Below are 22,200 nucleotides of genomic sequence, written 5' to 3'. Positions count from 1 at the left end.
TTTATTTATTTATTTATTTATTTATTTATTTATTTATTTATTTATTTTTGAAGTTGGCTCCATGCCCAGTGAGGAGCCCAATGCAGTGCTTGAACTCATGACCTCGAGATCAATACCTGAGCTGAGATCAAGAATTGGACGCTTAACTGACTTAGCCACCCAGGCATCCCTGGATCTCTTTTGTTCTTAATGGAATTTGCATGTAGCCAGTTTGATGTATACATGGCTATGATATTTCTCAAAAATCATGGCGAGGACATGTCTTCTAGCATGAAGAACAAGAGATAAGAAATCTGAGATTTCAGTTAACTCTGTATCTCCTTCTTCAGTAGTCAGGCAACTTAGTTTTATATATATACGTGTGTATGTATACATATTATTATTTTTTGATTGTCAAATGATCCTCTAACTGAAAAATTTTCCTTTGTAGTTCTTACTAGTGGGGCATGCCACAGCACCACTGTTCATGCATCTCTGATGTCATGAGGGTGGTGGCCATGAACATTGTCCCCCATAGACTGGACAGTCCCCAGGATCTCTCGAATGGTTCCAGAAAGTTCTCTGGCTAAAGAATGGTGCTGCATCTGTCGGGCAATGTTCACAGTCTCATCAAAAGTGATACTTCCGCTGTGCTTAACGTTTTTCTGCTTCTTTCTCTCTCTTGGTGGTTCCTTGAGGGCTTCGATAATCAGGGAAGAGGCAGAAGGTACCATTTCAATCCGGGTCTGTCTATTCTGAACGGTCAGTTTCATTGTCAGCCTCAGACCCTTCTGATCACAGGTTACCCTGGAGATGTCATCACCAACCTTTTTTGGGAGACAGACTCGGGGCAGTCTTGGGGGTCAGGGCAGATGTGGCACTGACTTCCCCACTGGTGTACCTCAGGTATACAACTTAGATCTTGCTGGGATTGAATTTAGGAGGCGTGGTGGAGGCGGCTGGTGTCGGATGAACCCAGATTCTGGATGACTGAAGAGAGTTGCACCTTCGCCTCCTCCAAGCTGAGAGCCAAAAACTGTGTATATTTTTTATCTGAAAATTAGATATGTCCCCTCCATGACATAGTAGTGCAGAGTAAATAATAATATTGAATCCTTTGAGAAAAGAATTATACTGTGTTAATATAAATATATATGTTGTACACTGAGCAGAGGAAAATTATTTTAGTTATCCTGGTCTTTTGGGAATTTGTTGAATTCTTAGTGTTTTTATGTTTATTATAATGATAGGTTGCTTTTAAACATATCTTTTTTAAAGATATGTTTTATGAAAAACATGTTTTCTGTTTGAAAAAACACTGAGATTATATTCAGAAATATCAATATTCAGGATTACCTGTTTTGTTTCTGTTTATTCAGAGGATTTTTAAAAAAGTAATCTCTATGCCCAGTGTGAGGCTTAAATTCATAACCCTGAGATCAAGTGTGGAGGTTCCTCAAAAAATTAAAAATAGATCTACCCTAGGACCCAGCAATAGCACTGCTAGGAATTTACCCAAGGGATGCAGGAGTGCTGATACATAGGGGCACTTGTACCCCGATGTTTATAGCAGCACTTTCAACAATAGCCAAATTATGGAAAGAGCCTAAATGTCCATCACCTGACGAATAGATAAAGAAGTTGTGGTTTATATATACAATGGAATACTACATGGCAATGAGAAAGAATGAAATCTGGCCTTTTGTAGCAACGTGGATGGAACTGGAGAATGTTATGCTAAAGTGAAATAAGTCCTACAGAGAAAGACAGATACCATATGTTTTCACTCTTATGTGGATCCTGAGAAACTTAACAGAAGATCATGGGGGAGGGGAAGGGAAAAAAAAAAAAAAGAGGGAGGCATACCATAAGAGACTTTTAAAAACTGAGACTAAACTGAGGGTTGATGGGGGGGGGGGGTGGGGTGGGGGGGGTGGTAGGAGGGAGGGGAAAGTGGGTGATGAGCATTGAGGAGGGCACCTGTTGGGATGAGCACTGGGTGTTGTGTGGAAGCCAATTTGACAACAAATTTCATATTAAATAATAAAGTAATCTCCACGCCCAGTGTGAGGCTCAAATTCACAACCCTGAGATCAAGAATCGCATGCTCGGGGCGCCTGGGTGGCGCAGTTGGTTAAGCGTCCGGCTTCAACCAGGTCACGATCTCACGGTCCGTGAGTTCGAGCCCCGCGTCAGGCTCTGGGCTGATGGCTCGGAGCCTGGAGCCTGTTTCTGATTCTGTGTCTCCCTCTCTCTCTGCCCCTCCCCTGTTCATGCTCTGTCTCTCTCTGTCCCAAAAATAAATAAAAACGTTGAAAAAAAAATTAAAAAAAAAAAAAAAGAATCGCATGCTCTACTGATGGAGCTAGCCGGGCACTCCCAGAGTTTTTTTTTTGTTTTTTGCTTTTTTTTTTTTTTTTTTAAACAAAATGACTTTTGAAAAAAATTTCATTGTGGATTATTTGAAGCGTGTTCATAGAGACGATAATATATTGACTTCCTTGTGCCTGTCATTCAGTTTCAACAGTCAACTCGTGGCCACTCTTATTTCATAGGTATATCCCTGGTCATTCCTCTACCCTTTTTTTTAAGTAAATCCTTTTGATACACCAACTCTAAAGAGCCTTTTAAAGTGTTGTTTTCGTTTACCTTGTCGCGCAATCGGTTAGCGCGCGGTACTTATACCTTGTATTTTCTATGCAGAAACTAAAGTTTTTTAAGTTTTGCTGTTTCTATGAACATGGTCTAGAAAAAGGTAAGGACTAATTTGTGTGATGAAGTACATCCTTTTTTTTGACAAAATGGGAGCCTGGTGACAATATGAGTGTTTTGCTTTAAAGGGAGCTTGATCATTATTTTCTGTCATTTGGGACAGTGGTAGATCATGTTGGGGCAGTGTTACATGGACAAGACCAGTGAAACTGTGACTTCTCTTTTCTGTTAGTGTTCCACTTTATTGTCATTGGGAACAATGAATAATTCACTGGTGGGTGTAGTGCTTCCTTTAACTTATCATAAATTTACCTTTAAACATTTTTTTTCAATAGATGATTACAATGCCTGTTACATAGCTCTCGGCTAGATTTAGTGAATGCTGTGACTTTAAAAATCATGAGTGTTGGTGCTGACTCCAGTTAAAAATACTGTATTGCATATTTGAAAGTTGCTAACAGAGTAGATGTTAAAAGCTCTCATCACAAGAAAAGGAACGTGTAACTGTGTATGGGATAGATATTAACTAGCTACGGTGATCTTTTCACAGTATATACAAATTTTGAATCCTTATGTCGTACACCTGAACTAATATGCTATGTATCATTTATATGTCAATAAATACATCATGACTGTTTGGTTTTCATTATTAATGAGTTTAGTCTGTGTAGTGTCACAGTCTTTTACCTTCTAGTATATGTCAGACTGTTTGCCCTGTTGGCAGCTTGCCTCTAATTGTTCACAAAGTAGAACAACTGGAGGAAACAGATCATAACGTGCGTGTAAAGTACTGCGTCGTCTTGTTTCAGTGTCGTTATTATTGTAGGGTACTGTCCTATCCACAGCGCTTTTGGCTGTCATCCCTAACATCTGTAATTGTGTCCTCACTGTGCATAATGCTGTGATGAATATACCTATATCTGGGTGTGGGACGCATCTGGATATGAAGTTTATTGGTGTTGATACACACCATTTCTTCAGTGTTCAGGGGCCAACCTTAAAACATTTTTACTCTTTCTTTACTGTTCCCATCTGGATTTCAGGTACTTGAATGTTTAAGCCTTACCTCTGTATAAATGAAGGTGGAATTCTAGGTGAAAAACCATCTGGTTTTCTTCTGGTTGTTTCTTCTAAAATATTTTACTTTTGGGTTTAGTATATAGCAACTTTTACTTCAGTTTTCTTTGTGAAGGTGACTGTTTCTGTTCTTGTTTTGATGTCCTCTTAACTCATATTACAATTTATCAGTTCTTTTTATTTTTCTGTTTTCTAGACTTTTACTGGTTGGTGGATGCGAAACTGCTGAAGTGGGCATATCCAAAGCGTCTAGCTATGGCCTATCTGCCTGGAGAGTTCTTTCAGGATCGCCTTATTATAAGCAGGTTACTAATGGTGGAGACAGGGTCACTGCAGTAAGTATTAGTTATGGCCTTTCACTTTGCTAATAGAGCTTAGGCAGGAGAGGAGGAAATAATTTGTCTTGGATGAGGAAGGTGACTTTGTGTGAAATTTTGGTACTTCTTCCAAACATCAAATTTATCTAAAGCGTTTTGTGTTTAACTTGGTCTCATTTTTAGTAACGGTATTAGCAGATGTTAGAAGAACAACAGTAGTCCTGTTACTTACATTTGCTTATTTAAACGTTAACGTTCATTCCACGTGTTTGCTGTGCTGGCGGCTCTTCTGAGTGCTATTGTATGTATTAGCCCACTTAATTCTCCCCCAGTTTTTGAGATAGGTATTGTTACTAGCCTGTCTGTTGATGGCAAAAGTAAAGCGTAGTTAAGTAACTACCACGGGTCACCGAGCTAGCAAGTGGCAGAATACAATGGAAGTTCCCCTGTTCAAGATTTCACCACCATGGTACACTTCCTGACATTTTCATCTGTGTTCACCCGGGTGATAAACCTGGCCATTCATTCATTTGTTGTATAGCAGAGTATTCTGGTGTGCTGGAATAGTCAGTATAGGCTAGGTTCTGCTGTGATAATAAAAACAGTTACATAGACGAAAACTCCTGACATTTCTGTATTTTACCGGGTAACAACTCATCCCTTATTTGTGGCAGAGCCTGCTCTTGGTGCCATGACTCCCCTGAACAGTTTGTTCCAAGCGATGACTGAAGAATACACAGAGGCTGGTGACCTCTTGAGGTTCCGCTGTCTCAGTTTGTAGAAGAGGGAAGAAAGGGCTGAAAGGTGGAACTTTTTAAACCAGAACTGCTGTTACTTCTGCTCACAGTGCATGCGTTCTAACTAATCATATGGCCCTTCCTGCCTGTAAGGGGCCTGAGAAATTGTTTTTTCTGTGTATCCAGAAAGCCAAGAAAAATGAGATATTAGTGAATAATTTATCGGCCATATTGACCACCCTGTAATGTTATATATCTTGGTTATTTATGTAAACTGCAGGAAATCAAGCACTTGATCAAAATTATGTATCCTGTTTTTAGCGCAGTGCCTTCTTTCCAGTGGCTGCTCAGATATTTTTTCCAGTAGGGAAGAAACCAAGAAATTAAAGTAAAGCACAGTATAAGGGAATGTGTCATGTTGTTTTTTCCTATAGTGAATGTATTTGTCCTGTTAATTCTGTGTTAAGATACACTGATTTTAAAATAATACCCTAAAACCATGAATGGTTAAATGTCTGGTGTTAAAAAGGAACTAATGAAGAAATGCTTTTAAAAGAAAATCTTAAGCAATTATTGTAAGCTCCCATTCATTTTTTTCTTTAGTTCTCAGCATATTCCAAAGTATGTTATTGTGAATTGAGCTCAACAAAGTAGGGTTGGGTATGTGGCTTTTTTTTTTTTTTTTTTTTTGGTGAGAAAGGGTGAGTGAGGAAGGGAGAGGAGAGAGAGAGAATCCCATGAGGGGCAGAGAGAGAGAGAGAGAGAATGAGAATGAATCCCAAAGTAGTGCTTGGACTCATTACCTGTGAGACCATAATCTGAGCTAAAGTCGGATGCTTAACTGACTGATCCACCCAGGCACCGTTTGTTTTTGTTTTTTTTTTAATTTTGTTCAACTTAGTGGTTTATGTGACACTAGACCCTGTATCTGGTTGTATTTCTGGATGAGTTTATAATCGAGGACTGTTTTTTGTGCTGTTCTTCCATGTGCTACCCTCTGCTGATGCTAGTTCCTGCCTCTTCTCCTGCGGGACCCAGAGGAGTCCGAATTGGGGTTTGGTAGCCACACTTCACAGATAAGGAGCCTAAGATCTCATGACTAAAAATAGGGAACACAGGTGGAACGGATCTTCTAGACTCCGTTGAGTGCCTTCCCCCACTCCCCGTGTGAGATTATGCCTGTCTCAGTGGCACTGTCAGATTTGTCTGTGATTATCCCATAATTCATAAAGGGGTAAGAGTTGCTTAAACATATTATTTCGTTTTTGCAGGAAGTTCTTCCTGTTTCTCTCGATGTAGTTCATACCCAGCTTGTAGTTTTCTATGTGAGATATTCAGGGCAGATCTTGGAAAGAGTTTGAACAGCTTTGGCTCTTGAATCTAAGTGTGATGTCTGCAGCTTATTTTTTAAATGGTTTAGTCAAAACCATAATTTAAAAGACGTGTATATACACACATAGATAAAGCACACATAGATAATGGCAAAGCATCGATAACTGGTGAACCCAAGCGAAAGGTATACTGGTGTTTCTTTGTACCATCACTTACGCTTTTCAGTAGCTATGAAATTTGTCAAAGGTTGAGGGGCAAAAGAGAAAATATAGGCTAAGTGTGGAGGATACAAGGAGAGATGAAGCAGGTGAACTGTGGAGGTCCATTTCAGGTCAGTATAATCGGGCGCATTTGTGACAGAGTGGTCTGGGAGACGAAGAGTCACACAGTGCTCTCGCATACCGTGAACCCTCTTTTCACCTTGGCTTCTTTGAATTCTCATGTGCTTTCACTTTGCTCCTCCCTGAAGTATTGAAATCTGCTTTGCTATGGCCCTTCCCTCTCCAGCCTGAAGCTTTGGTATTGCAGTCTCTTAAAAGAAAATTGCCCGTGCCCTGACAGAATAAGTGGGGAAAAACATTAAATTGCAAATTGAATGCTCGGCTGTATGATTAATTTCTTCGAAGGGTATTTTAATTACGTTAGTGGCTCTTAAATATGTCTTGCAGCTAAACGTCCAGTCCTTCTACATAGCCTGCCCCTACCTCAGAGTAATTTGAGTTTTGGGAGTAGTTCCTTTTGTCAGGTGGCAGATACTGTCCTCATCGAGCTTGTTTGTTTAAGGTTGCTATTGTGTTCGGGTGGATATTGACTAAAAAATGCTGCTGACACATATATTCTAGTCTCTCACAAGGCTGCCAGGTTGTCTAAGAGACGGTGCAAGATTCAATATGTGCATTGACCGAAGTTTCAAATTAATGTTGGGTAGTTTTATGTATTCATTTGTTCAACGTTGAGTCACTGCTGGGTGTTAGGAATAGAGAGGTAGCAGCCCTCACGGGGTTTACTGTATGGGAGGATATAGCTGTGTCCACAAATAGAGGCAATAAGCTGTAACAGACAGCAGGTTTGAATTCAGTAACTGGGAGAAAGGAAAGAACCCAGACTCGGGAGTCAGAAGTCTGGGATGGGAATTCTCCCTCAACACTTTACACCTCTGTGGGTAAGGCTTTTGCGACAATTAGATGAGGGAATATATTTGAAGGCACTTGATAAGCCATACGGTGATCTAGAGTGTTCATTGTTACTATGTTTGTATTTTTAAGATCAGAATTTTAGAAAAAGTATAAAAAGGAACAAAACTAATTTTTATGTTACTGCTACGCTGCTTTTTTGGTAAAGGCTGTTGTGGAAGGGACACAGGCTGTTTGGAAACCCGTTTCTCTGAGAAATCCTATTTCCCTCAGAATATAGAAGTAATCAGAGGAATATTTCCATAAGACCCCACCACCTGCCTGCATCTGTACCTCTTCTGTCGTTATCACAGACAAACTGTCCTTGTACCGGCTACGGCCAACCCATCTGTGTTTCTACCAGATCTCACACTTGTTCATGGAAGAATATTTTTCCTATACCATGAATTGTGCTGTCTGTTAGACCTATCAGCGTACAACATGCTTTTATTTTTCCATCATAAAAACTATTTTTTTGTTTGCCTTTGGGGGATATAGACCCCACTAAATCCTGCTACCACCCCATTTATTTCCCTTTCTTTAACGTGTTCTAGAGTCGTCTATACTTGCTCGCACTTCCTCTTTCTTTTCTCTCTTGAATTCGAATTCTGTTGCATGGGGATTTACTTCCATCATTTCACTGAAATACTCCTATTGATGTTATCAGTGGCCTCCCAACATTTTACCCATGCATCAATTTTATTGGTATTCTTTAATCTCTTCTAATTGCTTCTACAAAAATCAGTTTATTTTCCTTTGTTCCTTTCCGTTCTCTGCCCTTTTTGTACTACTGCTACTTTGACAAAACACATAATATTTGCACATTAGTTTCTGCCTTCATCCTCACCTTTCTTTAGTGTCTTAGATGTCCATTTCTGATTCCGAATGCTGTCACTTCTTGTTTTGAAGTGTTCCCAGTCATCTCTTGGTTGGGTGAAACTATCTTCTAGTAGATGTGTGTGTGTGTGTGTGTGTGTGTGTGTGTGTGTGTGTGTACACACGCGCTCTTTAAGATTTTATTTTTAAGTAATCTCTACACACAACATGGGGTTCAAACTCAGCCTGGAATCAAGAGTTGCATGCTCCACTGACTGAGCCAACTAGGCGCCCCTCTTTTAGAAGATGTTTTAAGACGGGCTCATGGGGAAAGAGTTCCTTAAGTTCTTGTATGTTCAAAATTGTTTTTTAGTAGTCTAGTATTTGAAGGAAAACGTGTGGATATAAAATCCTTAGTTTATCCTTTCTTTCATTGAACTTAAAAAAAACAAAAAACAGAAAAACCCACTACTCCATTATTGCTTTGCTTTGTATGTGGAATATGAAAATTCTCACTGAAGTTAAATTATTTTCCTTACAAAGGGAATCATACAAATAATATACAAATGTTATTTGGCCATTATACTTGAAGGCCTTGAGGATTTTTTTTTTTAGTCTGTGAAATTTAATAGCTTTTCTAGGATATTTCTCAGAGTTGATTTTTCTGGGTTAATTTTCTCAGAGAATCCCCGTTGGCTCTTTCAACGTATATATCTTTTTCTATTTCTGGCAAGAATTCTTGGATTATAATTTTGACAGTGGTTTTTTTTTTTAATATATGAAATTTATTGTCAAATTGGTTTCCATACAACACCCAGTGCTCATCCCAAAAGGTGCCCTCCTCAATACCCATCACCCACCCTCCCCTCCCTCCCACCCCCCATCAACCCTCAGTTTGTTCTCAGTTTTTAACAGTCTCTTATGCTTATCTCTCCCACTCTAACCTTTTTTTTTTTTCCTTCCCCTCCCCCATGGGTTTCTGTTAAGTTTCTCAGGATCCACATAAGAGTGAAACCATATGGTATCTGTCTTTCTCTGTATGGCTTATTTCACTTAGCATCACACTCTCCAGTTCCATCCACGTTGCTACAAAAGGCCATATTTCATTTTTTCTCATTGCCACGTAGTATTCCATTGTGTATATAAACCACAATTTCTATATCCATTCATCAGTTGATGGACATTTAGGCTCTTTCCATAATTTGGCTATTGTTGAGAGTACTGCTATAAACATTGGGGTACAAGTGCCCCTATGCATCAGTACTCCTGTATCCCTTGGATAAATTCCTAGCAGTGCTATTGCTGGGTCATAGGGTAGGTCTATTTTTAATTTTTTGAGGAACCTCCACACTGCTTTCCAGAGTGACTGCACCAGTTTGCATTCCCACCAACAGTACAAGAGGGCTCCCATTTCTCCACATCCTCTCCAGCATCTATAGTCTCCTGATTTGTTCATTTTGGCCACTCTGACTGGCGTGAGGTGATATCTGAGTGTGGTTTTGATTTGTATTCCCCTGATGAGGAGCGACGTTGAGCATCTTTTCATGTGCCTGTTGGCCATCTGGATGTCTTCTTTTTTTTTTTTTTAATTTTTTTTTCAACGTTTTTTATTTATTTTTGGGACAGAGAGAGACAGAGCATGAACGGGGGAGGGTCAGAGAGAGAGGGAGACACAGAATCGGAAACAGGCTCCAGGCTCCGAGCCATCAGCCCAGGGCCTGACGCGGGGCTCGAACTCACGGACCGCGAGATCGTGACCTGGCTGAAGTCGGACGCTTAACCGACTGCGCCACCCAGGCACCACCCGGATGTCTTCTTTAGAGAAGTGTCTTTTCATGTTTTCTGCCCATTTCTTCACTGGGTTATTTGCTTTTCGGGTGTGGAGTTTGGTGAGCTCTTTATAGATTTTGGATACTAGCCCTTTGTCCGATATGTCATTTGCAAATATCTTTTCCCATTCCGTTGGTTGCCTTTTAGTTTTGTTGGTTGTTTCCTTTGCTGTGCAGAAGCTTTTTATCTTCATAAGGTCCCAGTAATTCACTTTTGCTTTTAATTCCCTTGCCTTTGGGGATGTGTCGAGTAAGAGATTGCTACGGCTGAGGTCAGAGAGGTCTTTTCCTGCTTTCTCCTCTAAGGTTTTGATGGTTTCCTGTCTCACATTCAGGTCCTTTATCCATTTTGAGTTTATTTTTGTGAGTGGTGTGAGAAAGTGGTCTATTTTCAATCTTCTGCATGTTGCTGTCCAGTTCTCCCAGCACCATTTGTTAAAGAGACTGTCTTTTTTCCATTGGATGTTCTTTTCTGCTTTGTCAAAGATGAGTTGGCCATACGTTTGTGGGTCTAGTTCTGGGGTTTTTATTCTATTCCATTGGTCTATGTGTCTGTTTTTGTGCCAATACCATGCTGTCTTGATGATTACAGCTTTGTAGTAGAGGCTAAAGTCTGGGATTGTGATGCCTCCTGCTTTGGTGGTCTTCTTCAAAATTACTTTGGCTATTCGGGGCCTTTTGTGGTTCCATATGAATTTTAGGATTGCTTGTTCTAGTTTCGAGAAGAATGCTGGTGCAATTTTGATTGGGATTGCATTGAATGTGTAGATAGCTTTGGGTAGTATTGACATTTTGACAATATTTATTCTTCCAATCCATAAGCAGGGAATGTCTTTCCATTTCTTTAAATCTTCTTCAATTACCTTCATAAGTTTTCTATAGTTTTCAGCATACATATCTTTTATATCTTTGGTTAGATTTATTCCTAGGTATTTTATGCTTCTTGGTGCCATTATGAATGGGATCAGTTTCTTTATTTGTCTTTCTGTTGCTTCATTGACAGTGGTTTTAGATGATCCCTTTGCTACCTTCCTTCATCTGTCCTTCCTTGACCCTGCAGTATTTTTACAATGTGCTTTTGCTCAACACCAGGCCTGGTAGTAGGCGTCATGGGGACATGGGGGTTGGTAGGAGCAGTGGAGATGACACCCTGGGATTTGGTGTTTTTTGTCTTTCTTACTTACAGTTATTTTGAAGTTTGTGTTATCTTCTGTCTTCAAGTTAAGGTGAGGACATCATTTTCATAGATTTATTTTCTACTCCCCCCCCCCCCCGCCCCACTTTTTTTTCTTCAAGTAAGCTCTACACCCAGTGTGGGGCTTCAGTTCATGACCGTGTTCTACTGACTGAGCCAGCCAGGCACCTCATATTTTTCCCTTCTTTTTCTTTTTTTTGTTGGAGGAAATATTGGGAGATACGGAGCTAAGCCACCACTGATGGCTTTAACTACTCAGAAGTTCTGATAGGAAAATTTTTAAGCTCAACAAAACTGTACTCTTCTTTGCCTTTTTCTTTCAAGGTAAAATTCATAAAACATAAAACCAACCACTAACCATTTTAAAATATACAATTCAGTTGCATTTAGTACATTCACAATGTTTGCAACTATCACCACTATCTAGTTCCAAGACATTCTCATCACCCCAAAAGGAAACCTCATTCCCATTAACTTGTCCTTCCCTATTCTTCCTCCCTCCAGCTCCTGGCAACCTCTAGTCTGCTTTCTGTTTCTATGGACTTACCTATTCTGTTTCATATAAATGGAATCATATAATATGTGGCCTTTTGTTTCTGACTTCTTTGAGAATAATGTTCTCAAGGTTCATCCAAGTTGTAGCATCTATCACTTCTTCATTCCTTTTTATGACTGAACAGTATTCTGTCGTGTGGATATATTACATTTTGTTCATTCTTTAGTTAACCGTCTTTTGAGTTGTTTCCACTTCTTGGCTGTTGTGAATAGTATTGCTATGAACATTTGTGTATAATTATTTGATGGAATACCTGTTTTCAATTCTTTTGGGCGTATACTTAGGATGGAATGGCTGGGTCAAAGGGTAATTTTATGTTAAACTTTTTGAGGAACCATGAAACTTGTCTACAGCAGCTGTACCATTTTACTTCTCCCCACCCCAAGCAGCGTACTAAATTCTCTACATCTTCAACAATACTTGTTGTTTTAAATTTCTTAAATTACACCCTTCTCTCCCTCTTGATTTTATAAATGCATCTGTTAAGTCTAAAGAGAGTCTGTGTCCTATTATTTCAAATACTGGTTTCTAAATGGTGATTTCTTTTTTCTGGCATTTTTGAAGCATAAGATCAATTCCTTAATAAATTGGCTATTGTGAGTACATCTCTGACACCTATTGCTGGTTTTCTTAACTATTTCTTAAAATGTTAGATTTCTTATAGTTTTCATTTCGCAATAAAAGGATTTTTACAGCGAGGAAGCATTCCATTAATTTTTCTTTGTATGATGTGCGTTTATTTTGTAGGTACCGAAGACCCTGGGATTGTTAAGGATGTTAAGTGTCAAGTTTTATAGTCGCCCGGGACAAGAACAGGTAACTCACAAGCTTAACCTTGTGCTTCTCAAATATTTTCACCAGAGTACCTTTAAAGCACAACGGAATGAACCTTCAGTGTTATAGATCTTTATCTGGGTGTGCTCTTAATTGTACCCTGCGTGGACAGATCCATAAGTAAAAATTCCTGGAGCTATTCCCTGAAGGTTTGTGTGTTTTACTGTATATCATTCTTCTCTCAATAACGAAGATTTGGAAAAAAAAAAAAGGGTGAAGAATGAACTTAGTCCTCTTGAGTTTGGGAATGGAAGACAAATCTCCTGGAACCATTATATGTTTGACGTTTTTTTTTTTTAAATTTTATCTTACTTGCAAATTTTCCTTCCTTGTCCATAATATATCCTTTTTTGTTTGTTTGTTTTTTTTAAATCTGAGATTATTGAAACTCCAAGGAAAAGCAAGCCATATTGATTCTGGGCTTCAAAAACCATTTTATACTGTTTTCCAAGAGATGCATGGATCCTTGACAAGGATGTTTGTCAGTTTCCTCCTGATGTGAGTGAGGTGCTTAGGAGCTGCCTCTGATGGAGATGGTTACTTCACTCTCTCTCTCTCTTGCTCTCACGAGAGTCTTGGCCTATATGGAAGCATCGGATCTTACCTTTTTTGTTTTGGGGAGACTCAAACTGCTTCATTTTTCTGTTTCTTAATTTCTTTACTTACCCAAGGGAAATTACAAGAAAGTACAGAAATCTTGAGAAATCAGATGAGCATTCTGGTGCTGCATTTGCATTTAATATATTTAAAGTTTGAGTTCTTTCTCTGCCATTGACTTCAACTAAGTCATGCATTCTGGATTGTTTTGGCATTGTCTCTACAAAAGTGAGCAGTACCACTGCTGTTGATGTCTGGAAAGTCACTTTCATGTTGAATCCCCATATGGTGGCACTGTTTTCCAGTTAGCATTCTCTTCAGGCATTTCATGGAGTTTGTTTTCATTTTGCAGATGAAGAAACATATGAAAGATCAAATGGCTTGGCTTCTGCCATGGACTTAGTTCTCTGTATCGCCTCTGTTGATCTGTTACCATTTTAGTGCATGATAGCATTATTTTACTTTTTCTTCCTGCATCCTTTTCTGCATTCTCTTTAATACTATCTAGATTACTATCTTTAACAAATCTTAAATGACTTATTTTTAAAATTCTGTTGACTTTATTAAAGCAATTATATGTCATTTCAGTGTTTATTCTTTTTTTTTTTTTTTTTTTTTCAGTCAGTCAGCACTCACTTTGAGCCCAGGCATAATGTTAGAGCTGAGAATAAATTGATGAATAAAATGCATTGCACTTCCTCAAGCAGCCCTCAGTGTAGTGGGGGAGACAGTTACAGAAGCAGCTGGGAAATAATACAGTCTTATGCATTTTATAACCCCTTCTATAAGTTAATATGAAGTACCATTGAGGTGCACAAAGAGGGAGCCCTTCATTCTGGAGAGGATACTCAATTTAGAAGTGAGGGTTCCTCACACAGAAAGAGGGACACTGGACATTTCCAGCCTGGTAGCGGCATTTGCCAAGTCCTGGAAGTGTCAGAGGGCAGTGCTGGAACATTCCAGTTTGCTGGGCTGTAGACACTAGTTTTATTTGGCATATAGTATTACCTTTCAAAGAGTATATTAATAATAAAAGTTCTGTGTGTTCTTTTATAAAGAATGTTGTCTTGGAAAATTTTTTTCCCAAGGGCTTTTTATTTCCTATGTATTTTTGCAGTGTCTCCCCCTGCTCACTAGCCCCAGGTTTGTTAACCACGCATTTGAGGATGATTTATTTATTTATTTATTTATTTATTTATTTATTTATTTAGGGAGGTCAGACTTCTAAACCACAGTGGGCAGGAATATCAGCTCAACTTCTTAAGGGCAGGATTTATGTTTTGCTTGCTGCTAGCTTCCCACAGTGTCAGACATACCTGGCATATAATCTGTATTACTGGATATGTTTATTCATGTTGAATGTGGGAAGAGCAGCACTTACGAATTCACCTTTAAGACTATGTAGTAATTCAGAACATTTTGAATGTATGTACTAGAGTTCAGTACTTTAATTTTCATGTAGCGTGTACATTTGAAAGGTGTAATGAAATAGGAAATCACTCATTTTTAATTGTTCTGTGTAGATATGCAGCTGAAGAAAGGTAAGTTAAAGTACTCTCAGTGCTAAGATCTGATATTTAACATTTAAAAGAATTACTCTCTTAGAAAGGACAGTTAAAGGTTTTATTGTAGTGTTTGAGAGAAGACACAATCCCTACTCTATTGCTGCCAGTAGTAGAGGCTTTAATTAGTGTTAATTAACAAAAGATCAAATGGACGTCTGAGCTAGTAGTTTAATAAATGAGAAATAGAGGTGAAAGTTAAAATCCTGTTCATGTTATTAATTTCAGTAGTATTGGTATCACATTGCTACACAAGAGATTCAGTGAGGTAAGAGGAAAGTATCTTTTGGAAAGCTGTGGGAAGAGATTTTGATACAAGGAGGTAAATAGAATTGATAATATGCTCAATTAAAAGGGTCATAGATGAATTCATGGTGAAAGAAGACCATGCAAATGATCTTTGTCAACCAACTCCCTTTGTTCCATTGTAACTTACAAGGTAAGACTGCCTTTCAGTAGATACTCATGGAATAGAGTAGACTGAAGCAGGCAGTAAGTGAAATTCATCATTTTCTTTCTTTCTTTCCCTCACCTTTTGTTTTTTTAATTTTTTGAAACATTTATTTATTATTAAGACAGAGCGTGAACAGGGGAGGGCCAGAGAGGGAGGGAGACACAGAATCTGAAGCAGGTTCCAGGCTCTGAGCTGTCAGCACAGAGCCCGGATGTGGCTTGAGCCAGATGCGGGGCTTGAACTCAAGATCATGACCTGAGCCGAAGTTGGACGCTTAACCGACTGAGCCACCCAAGTGCCCCATCTTTTCCTCGCCTTCTTTGGGGTATAATTGTAAGATACTTAAAGTGTATAATGTGATGATTGGATCTGCATATATGTAAATGAAGCTTTTGCCCCATCGAGTTAACACATCCACTACCTCACATATTTATATTTTTATTGTGTGTGTAAGAACCATTCAGGTCCTCCTCTCTTAGCAAGTTTCAGTTACATAATACAGTGTTATCAAGTGTAGTCATCATATCATACATTAGATCTACAAACCTTCTTCATCTTGTAACTGAAAGTTTCCACCCTTTACCAACCTCTCCCAACTTCCTCCACTCACTCCTCTGCCTCTGGTAGGCGGCTAGTTTTCTACTATCTGTTTCTAGGAGTTTGATTTTTTTTTTTTTTTAAAGATTCTACATATAAGTGATACTCAGTATTTGTCATTCTGCGTTTGACATATTTCACTTAGCATAATGCCAGCCAGCTACATCCATGTTGTCACAAATGACAGGATTTCCTCCTCCTCCTCCTCCTCTTCCTCCTCCTCCTTCTCCTCCTCCTCCTCCTTCTTCTTTTTTATGTTTGTTTGTTTGTTTGTTTATTTATTTATTTATTTATGTTTATTTATTTTTGAGAGAGGGAGTGAGACAGAGTGCAAGCAGGAGAGGGGCAGAGAGAGAGGAAGACACAGAATCCGAAGGAGACTCCAGGCTCTGAGCTGTCAGCACAGAGCCTGACATGGGGCTTGAACTCATGAACCCATGAGTCATGACCTGAGCTGAAGTTGGATGCTTAACCTGACAGAGCCACCCAGGCACCCCATGGATTTCCTTTTTAAAGGCCGATTGACAGTTTGTGTGTTTGTGTCCCCACATCCTCACCAGCATTGGTTGCCTTTTCTTATTCATAATAGCCATCCTGATGTGTGTGAAGTGATACCTCATTGTGGTTTTGATTTGCATTTCCCTGATGATTAGTGATGTTGAGCACTTTTTCATGTACCTGTTAGCCATTTGTATGTCTTTTTTTTTTTTTTTTTTTTACTTAGAAAATGTCAATTCAGATGCTTTGCTCATTTTTAAATTGGGTTATTTGTGTTTTTTTGCTATTGAGTTGTAGGAGTCCCTTGTACATTTTGGATATTTTTATCAGATATGTGGCTTGCAAATATTTTCTCTCATTCCATAAATTGTCTTTTCATTTTGTTAATGGTTTCCTTTGCTGTGCAGATGTTTTTAGTTTGATGTAGTTTTGCTTGTTTATTTTTGCTTTTTTGACCTTGCTCTTAGTGAAAAATACAAAAGATCATTGCCACGACCAATATCAAGGAGCTTATTCCCTGACTTTCATATAGGAGTTTTAGGGTTTTTGGGCTTATGCTCCAGATCTTCATCTGGTTAGAGTAGATTTTTGTATATGGTGTAAGGTAGGGGTCCAGTGGGTATCCAGGTTTTCCAATACCATTTATTGAAAGAGTATCCCTTCCCCATTGTGTATTCTTGAATTCTTTGTTGTAAAGTGACCGTTTATGCATGAATTTCTTTCTGAGCTCTCTTCTGTTCCATCGATCTTTGTGCCTGTTTTTATACCAATACAGTATTATTTTGATTACTATAGCTTTGTAACAGTAGTTTGAAATCAGAAATGGTGATACTTAGAGCTTTGTTCTTAGTTTTCAAGATTGCTTTGGCTGCTTGGGGACTTAGGGTCTTTTGTGGTACTGTGCAAATTTTAGGATTATTTTTTCTATTTTTGTGGAAAATGCCATTTGAATGTTGGTAGGTATTGCATTGAACCTATAGATCACTTTGGATACTATGGACATTTTTTTTTTTTTTTAAATTTTTTTTTCAACGTTTATTTATTTTTGGGACAGGGAGAGACAGAGCATGAACGGGGGAGGGTCAGAGAGAGAGGGAGACAGAGAATCGGAAACAGGCTCCAGGCTCTAAGCCATCAGCCCAGAGCCTGATGTGGGGCTCGAACTCACGGACCGCAAGATCGTGACCTGGCTGAAGTCGGACGCTTAACCGACTCCGCCACCCAGGCGCCCCAGATACTATGGACATTTTAACAATGTTCTTTAAATCCATGGACATGGAATATTTTTCCATTTATTTGTGTTCAGTTTCTTTGATCAGTAATTTATGGCCTTTCTTGTATAGATCTCTCACCTCCTTGGTTAAATTTATTCCTAAGTATTTTATTCTTTTTGATGCTAGTATAACAGATTGTTTTCTTAATTTCTCTTTCTGATAGTTCACTGTTAGGGTACAGGAACAGTAGTCATTTTTTGTATGTTGATTTTTGTATCCTGCAGCTTTACTGAATTTGTTTATTCTAACAGCTTTTTGGTGGAGTCTTTAGGGTTTTCTAAATATACCATGTCATCTGTAAGGAGACAATTTTACTTCTTTTCCAATTTGTGCCTTTTATTTATTTTCATGCCTAATTGCTCTGGCTAGGATTTCCAGTACTGTGTTGAGTAAAACTGGCAAGAGTGGCTTTCTTGTCATGTTCTTGTTCTCAGAGAAAAGGCTTCCCTCTTTTCACTGCCAAGTTACATACTCTTGGCCATCATTCCAGCTGTTGTAATGATTAAAATAAACATGTTCATATTTGAGGAATATGAAAGAAACCCAGACACATTTTAACTGAAGTAAAAATTGCAGCTAAATTATATTGCTTTTGGAACTACTTAATTCAAATAGAGAAGACGAGAGAACGATTATTATTCACTTATGCTGAGAAATCTGAATACGGTAAGAGGAATTATGGTTTGAAGGTTTGAGGTTTACTTTTAGTGTGATGTGCAGTTGATTGAAAAGCCATTTCCTCTTATTTCCAAATAAATAATTTGAAAGAAATTCTCTCCCCAGCCAAGCAAGAAACATTCTGACTTCCAAATACTGCAGGCTCGGTTCACAGACTTTAGCCTGGATTTTCTAACTGTGGCTTTAGATCTTGTGTAACAGCTACTGTCAGGAAAATAAATTATTCCCTGAGCCAGAGATACTTTGTGTGCTGTAGACGCTCTGCAATGTTTCTACAAATAAAATGGAGTTTTTATTTCAGAAGGAAAACATCGTGTTTCTAAAGTAACATAGGTGGCTTGTCTATGTCTGACAGGCTGCAGTTCGGTTGCTGCTGAGAACTGTCTTCTCAATGTGCGTGTATGTGAAAGTTAAGCGGGTAACTTGGACTTTAAAGAACTGCATACTTAATGTGTATACACCTAATGTCTGGATTTGCTTTACGGTACTTCAGGGGGAAAAAAAAACCCAAGAACATTGTGGTGATTGGGGAAGGGTTTGTGAAGCAAGTGTGAAAAGTTGGTATTTGTTGATAAGCTGGTTGTTGGTTCCATGGGTATTCATTATACTCTAGTTTCTACATGTGGGTTAAGTGCAAATTCCTACAGCAAAATGCTTCAAGAAAGGAGTGTTAAGTTTTCAGCAAGGAGATCATAGTATCAAATGAAACTTAAGGGGATTCAAGAAGCCACCAGTTTAAAAGCAAGTGGTAACATTTTAGTTCTTCATGTTGAGAGAGAAAAGGAAGGTAAGAGGGAGAGAAGGATTAAAACGAAGCATAATTTAGCATATTCATTTATTATTTTCTAGATCACAAGGCTATTGTTAAATTATTCACATTATACAATATACTTTTGTTTGTTTTTTGTTAAAGAGATTCATCAACTTCCCATTTGCTTTCAGAGCACTTTTATTAATTGGTTAATGAAGCATTTATAATACCAGGGAGTTCTCATACAGACCACTGGTGACTAATTATTTAGGTGAGAAAACAGTAAAGTATACTTGATCATGATTGCTGCCGAGGAGCATGGAGCCTCCTGGAAAGGCTGCGGCACTGGGGAGGGCAGTGGTCACCGTGCGGTGGAAGTGACTTGGGCTGGGACTGAAGGCGGCATCTAGCTCAGGTACTGCTCTCTATAGTAGAATGATCTTCAGCAAGTTTCTGAACCTTTGGGATCTTCAGTTTCTTTGTCTGCAAACTCTGAAGAATGCAGGGAGAGTTCTTGAGAATGAAAATTTATGCTTGTGATCCCACCTTCTGCCAAACCATGGAGCGTATTGACCAGAGTTGTGAATGGAAGGTGCTAGGCCCTTCGTCTTCTCTTCCTGACCTCCTGTCCGTCACAGAGGAGGGGATGGGATGTAGTTAACATTTGCTCTCAGTGCTTTTGCTTTTATTGCTTCTTTTTGTATTTTAATCTTTCTTACATTTAATTCTGGCAATCTGGGATAGACGTGTTATATCCAGTTAAAGTGACTTTAGTCCTTAGTGAGGAGATTAGAGGATGCTAATCTTCTCATCTATGTACTCATCCAGCAGTGTTTCTCACTTTCTGAAATTGTTCTATTTCCTTTTGATGGCTAATACGCCTTAGTCATTGTAGACCTGAGGACTTAAGCTTGTGTCTGTAGAGACCAGGTAGATAATGTGGTGAATTGAGCCAGGCATAATTTTTTTTTCCTTTTTTTTTTTTTTTTTTAAGTATAGTCATGTGTAAGTTTCAGATCATAGCTAGTATTTGACCTTAATCGTAGGGCCATAACCAAGAATGGTGGGGGCTTTGGCTTACTGGAAAGCGTATGATCCTTTGAAGCATGCATATGCTGTCCAGCCCCACCTGTTTATTGCCCTGGTGTGACCGGGTAGCACACTCACCCTTAAAAGGTGGTGGTGGACTCTTGTGTTGCCAGATTTTCTAAATGCTAAGGACACATATGGTTGTAGGCTGTCATTTTTAGGTCTGATTTATTATTTGTGGGTAAACTACCTTAGACGCTGCTTTCAGTAAATGCTTGAGTGGACAATAGATGTCCAGTTAGTGTTGGTTTGATTCTTCTGCTTCTGCTTAGGCGATGAACAGGGGACATCTCTGCTTGTCTGGTTTCTCATCAAGAAAGGACTGAGAGATTGTGTGGACAAATAGGCCTTGAAAAGACAAGACTTTCTCTGTGCACCCCGTGCTTGGCCATGTAAAATCAGCTTATTAACAAAATTTCTCTTTTCTGTAGCAGTGATTAGATTCCTCATGTTTACCAGGAAATCTGGAAAATAAACACTCCTGGCGCCCCTTAAATTAAGGAATGCATTTCCCCCCTGGCTGCCTCTGTTCCCATCACCATTGGACCTTCTTTTCTGCCAACTCTCTTCTTCCTCCTTTCCCTTCCCTTTCATCCACACAGCATAAATTTGCGGCCTGTGACAGGATATTCCAGATATTGTGTACATATAGAATCTTGTGAAAATGTGAACCCCAAATTCAGGAAATTCACCATCTGGTCAATATCAACCCATAAAAGTTAATGAGAACTCATGGTAATTGATGTGTGATGTAAAGGAATGTTTTTATAATGCTCATATATTTGGGTTTTTGGTTATATGTGAATTATAACACTATAAAATAGGTTAAAAAGAAAAAAAAAACTCCTTAAGGGTAAGAGTTCTGTTTCTTTATGCTGGAGCACATTTATAGTGTATGAAGCTGTTGGAACACTTTAATATGAGAGATCATTTATGACATGGCACCCTCTAAAGAGTGTTATTAAATTCTGGAGGTTACTTCTATTCAGCTACAAGTTCCTTGATCTGACATTAATGTAATATTATTGTATAGGATGGGATCTTTAAGATGAGCCTCTCTCCAGATGGGACCCTCCTTGCTGCCATTCATTTCTCAGGGAAACTAAGCATCTGGGCCATTCCGTCTCTGAAGCAGCAAGGGGAATGGAATCAAAATGAGCAGGTATGTCTGTTGATGATGATTATTATTAGAATGGTTCTCGCTTAAGGGTGAGTACTGACAATAATGGTTTCATTTGGTTGATGTTTGACTGCAGCTCACAGCTATTATTCATGCTCAGCATGCCAAAGCTTTAGTTAAATTAGAATATCATCAGCATAGTAGGATAAATTAAGAACAGAGTAGCACTGTGTGCTGACTTTAATTTGTAGTGCAGTACATTCTGTATACTGACTGTAATCTGTCCACCCCCTTCTCCTTTTTTCTTACTATAAAAATACAGAATGGAGACGCTAATTTTGTAGCAAAAGCCAACTAATATGGTAAAAAAATTGGAGGGTCAGTATTCTAAAAGGGCTACAGTTCTTCCCAAATCTTGCAACACTAACGTAATATTGGGCTTGCTTAAGGCTTGAAGGGAGACCTCTTCACTCAAAAGGTAGGAAGTGAAGATGCAGTCTATTAATTTTTTAGTGTCTTGAAATGACCGGTTTTAAGAATGAAAAGGCTTAGTGGTTTCGTAACAGAATCATCATTTGTTATATTCTAAAATCATGATGGGCAAATAAGGTCTGTGCATATAATGCTGTGTACTGTGATAGAGTGAAGATGAAAAGAAAGACCTCAGTTAGATACAACTTTATGTTCTAAATCTTTTACTCCTCTGATGGTGATTTGGCATTTCAGTACTTATGGGTTAATTTTTTTTCCTCTCACTTCTCCATTTCCTTTTTCTATAGAAATATCTTTTCACCAGCTTTGGTGGATAGTTTTGTGATTCTAAGACTGGAGACTTTTCCCTGAATGGTCTGAATGGATTGATGTCTTTTTTCAGAATTTTTTTTAATTTCATTTCATCAGTTAATCTGAGCTATTAAAACAGTTTTGAAAAGCAAAGAGCATTTTGTTATTCCCAGAATAGCAGAGGGAAAGAGAAACTGGCTGTATATTTTCTTACACTTTTCATAGACTTAAATTTGTTTTT

The 22,200-nt window shown here is 38.6% G+C and overlaps 1 protein-coding gene and 1 pseudogene across 4 annotated transcripts in view; one reads left to right on the top strand and one right to left on the bottom strand.

Annotated features, from left to right (window-relative positions):
- The window catches only part of NBAS (NBAS subunit of NRZ tethering complex), a 366,039-nt gene that overhangs the window by 73,073 nt on the left and 270,766 nt on the right, over nt 1-22,200 (top strand). For 3 of the 4 annotated variants that reach the window (XM_040496113.1, XM_040496112.1, XM_040496111.1), the window contains exons 10-12: nt 3,965-4,103; nt 12,470-12,538; nt 21,090-21,218. In XM_040496113.1, coding sequence (XP_040352047.1) covers nt 3,965-4,103; nt 12,470-12,538; nt 21,090-21,218 — 337 coding nt within the window. The remainder of the gene's footprint in view (nt 1-3,964; nt 4,104-12,469; nt 12,539-21,089; nt 21,219-22,200) is intronic. The other variant, XM_040496115.1, reaches the window with a different exon arrangement.
- Nucleotides 140-1,152, bottom strand: LOC121044538 (60S ribosomal protein L12-like; annotated as a pseudogene).

Source organism: Herpailurus yagouaroundi, unplaced genomic scaffold (assembly GCF_014898765.1).
Source record: "Herpailurus yagouaroundi ecotype Mexico unplaced genomic scaffold, PumYag 188, whole genome shotgun sequence".
Lineage (NCBI taxonomy): Eukaryota > Metazoa > Chordata > Mammalia > Carnivora > Felidae > Herpailurus > Herpailurus yagouaroundi.
Note: the sequence above shows the minus strand (reverse complement) of the source record. Positions and strands in the feature narration are given on the sequence as shown.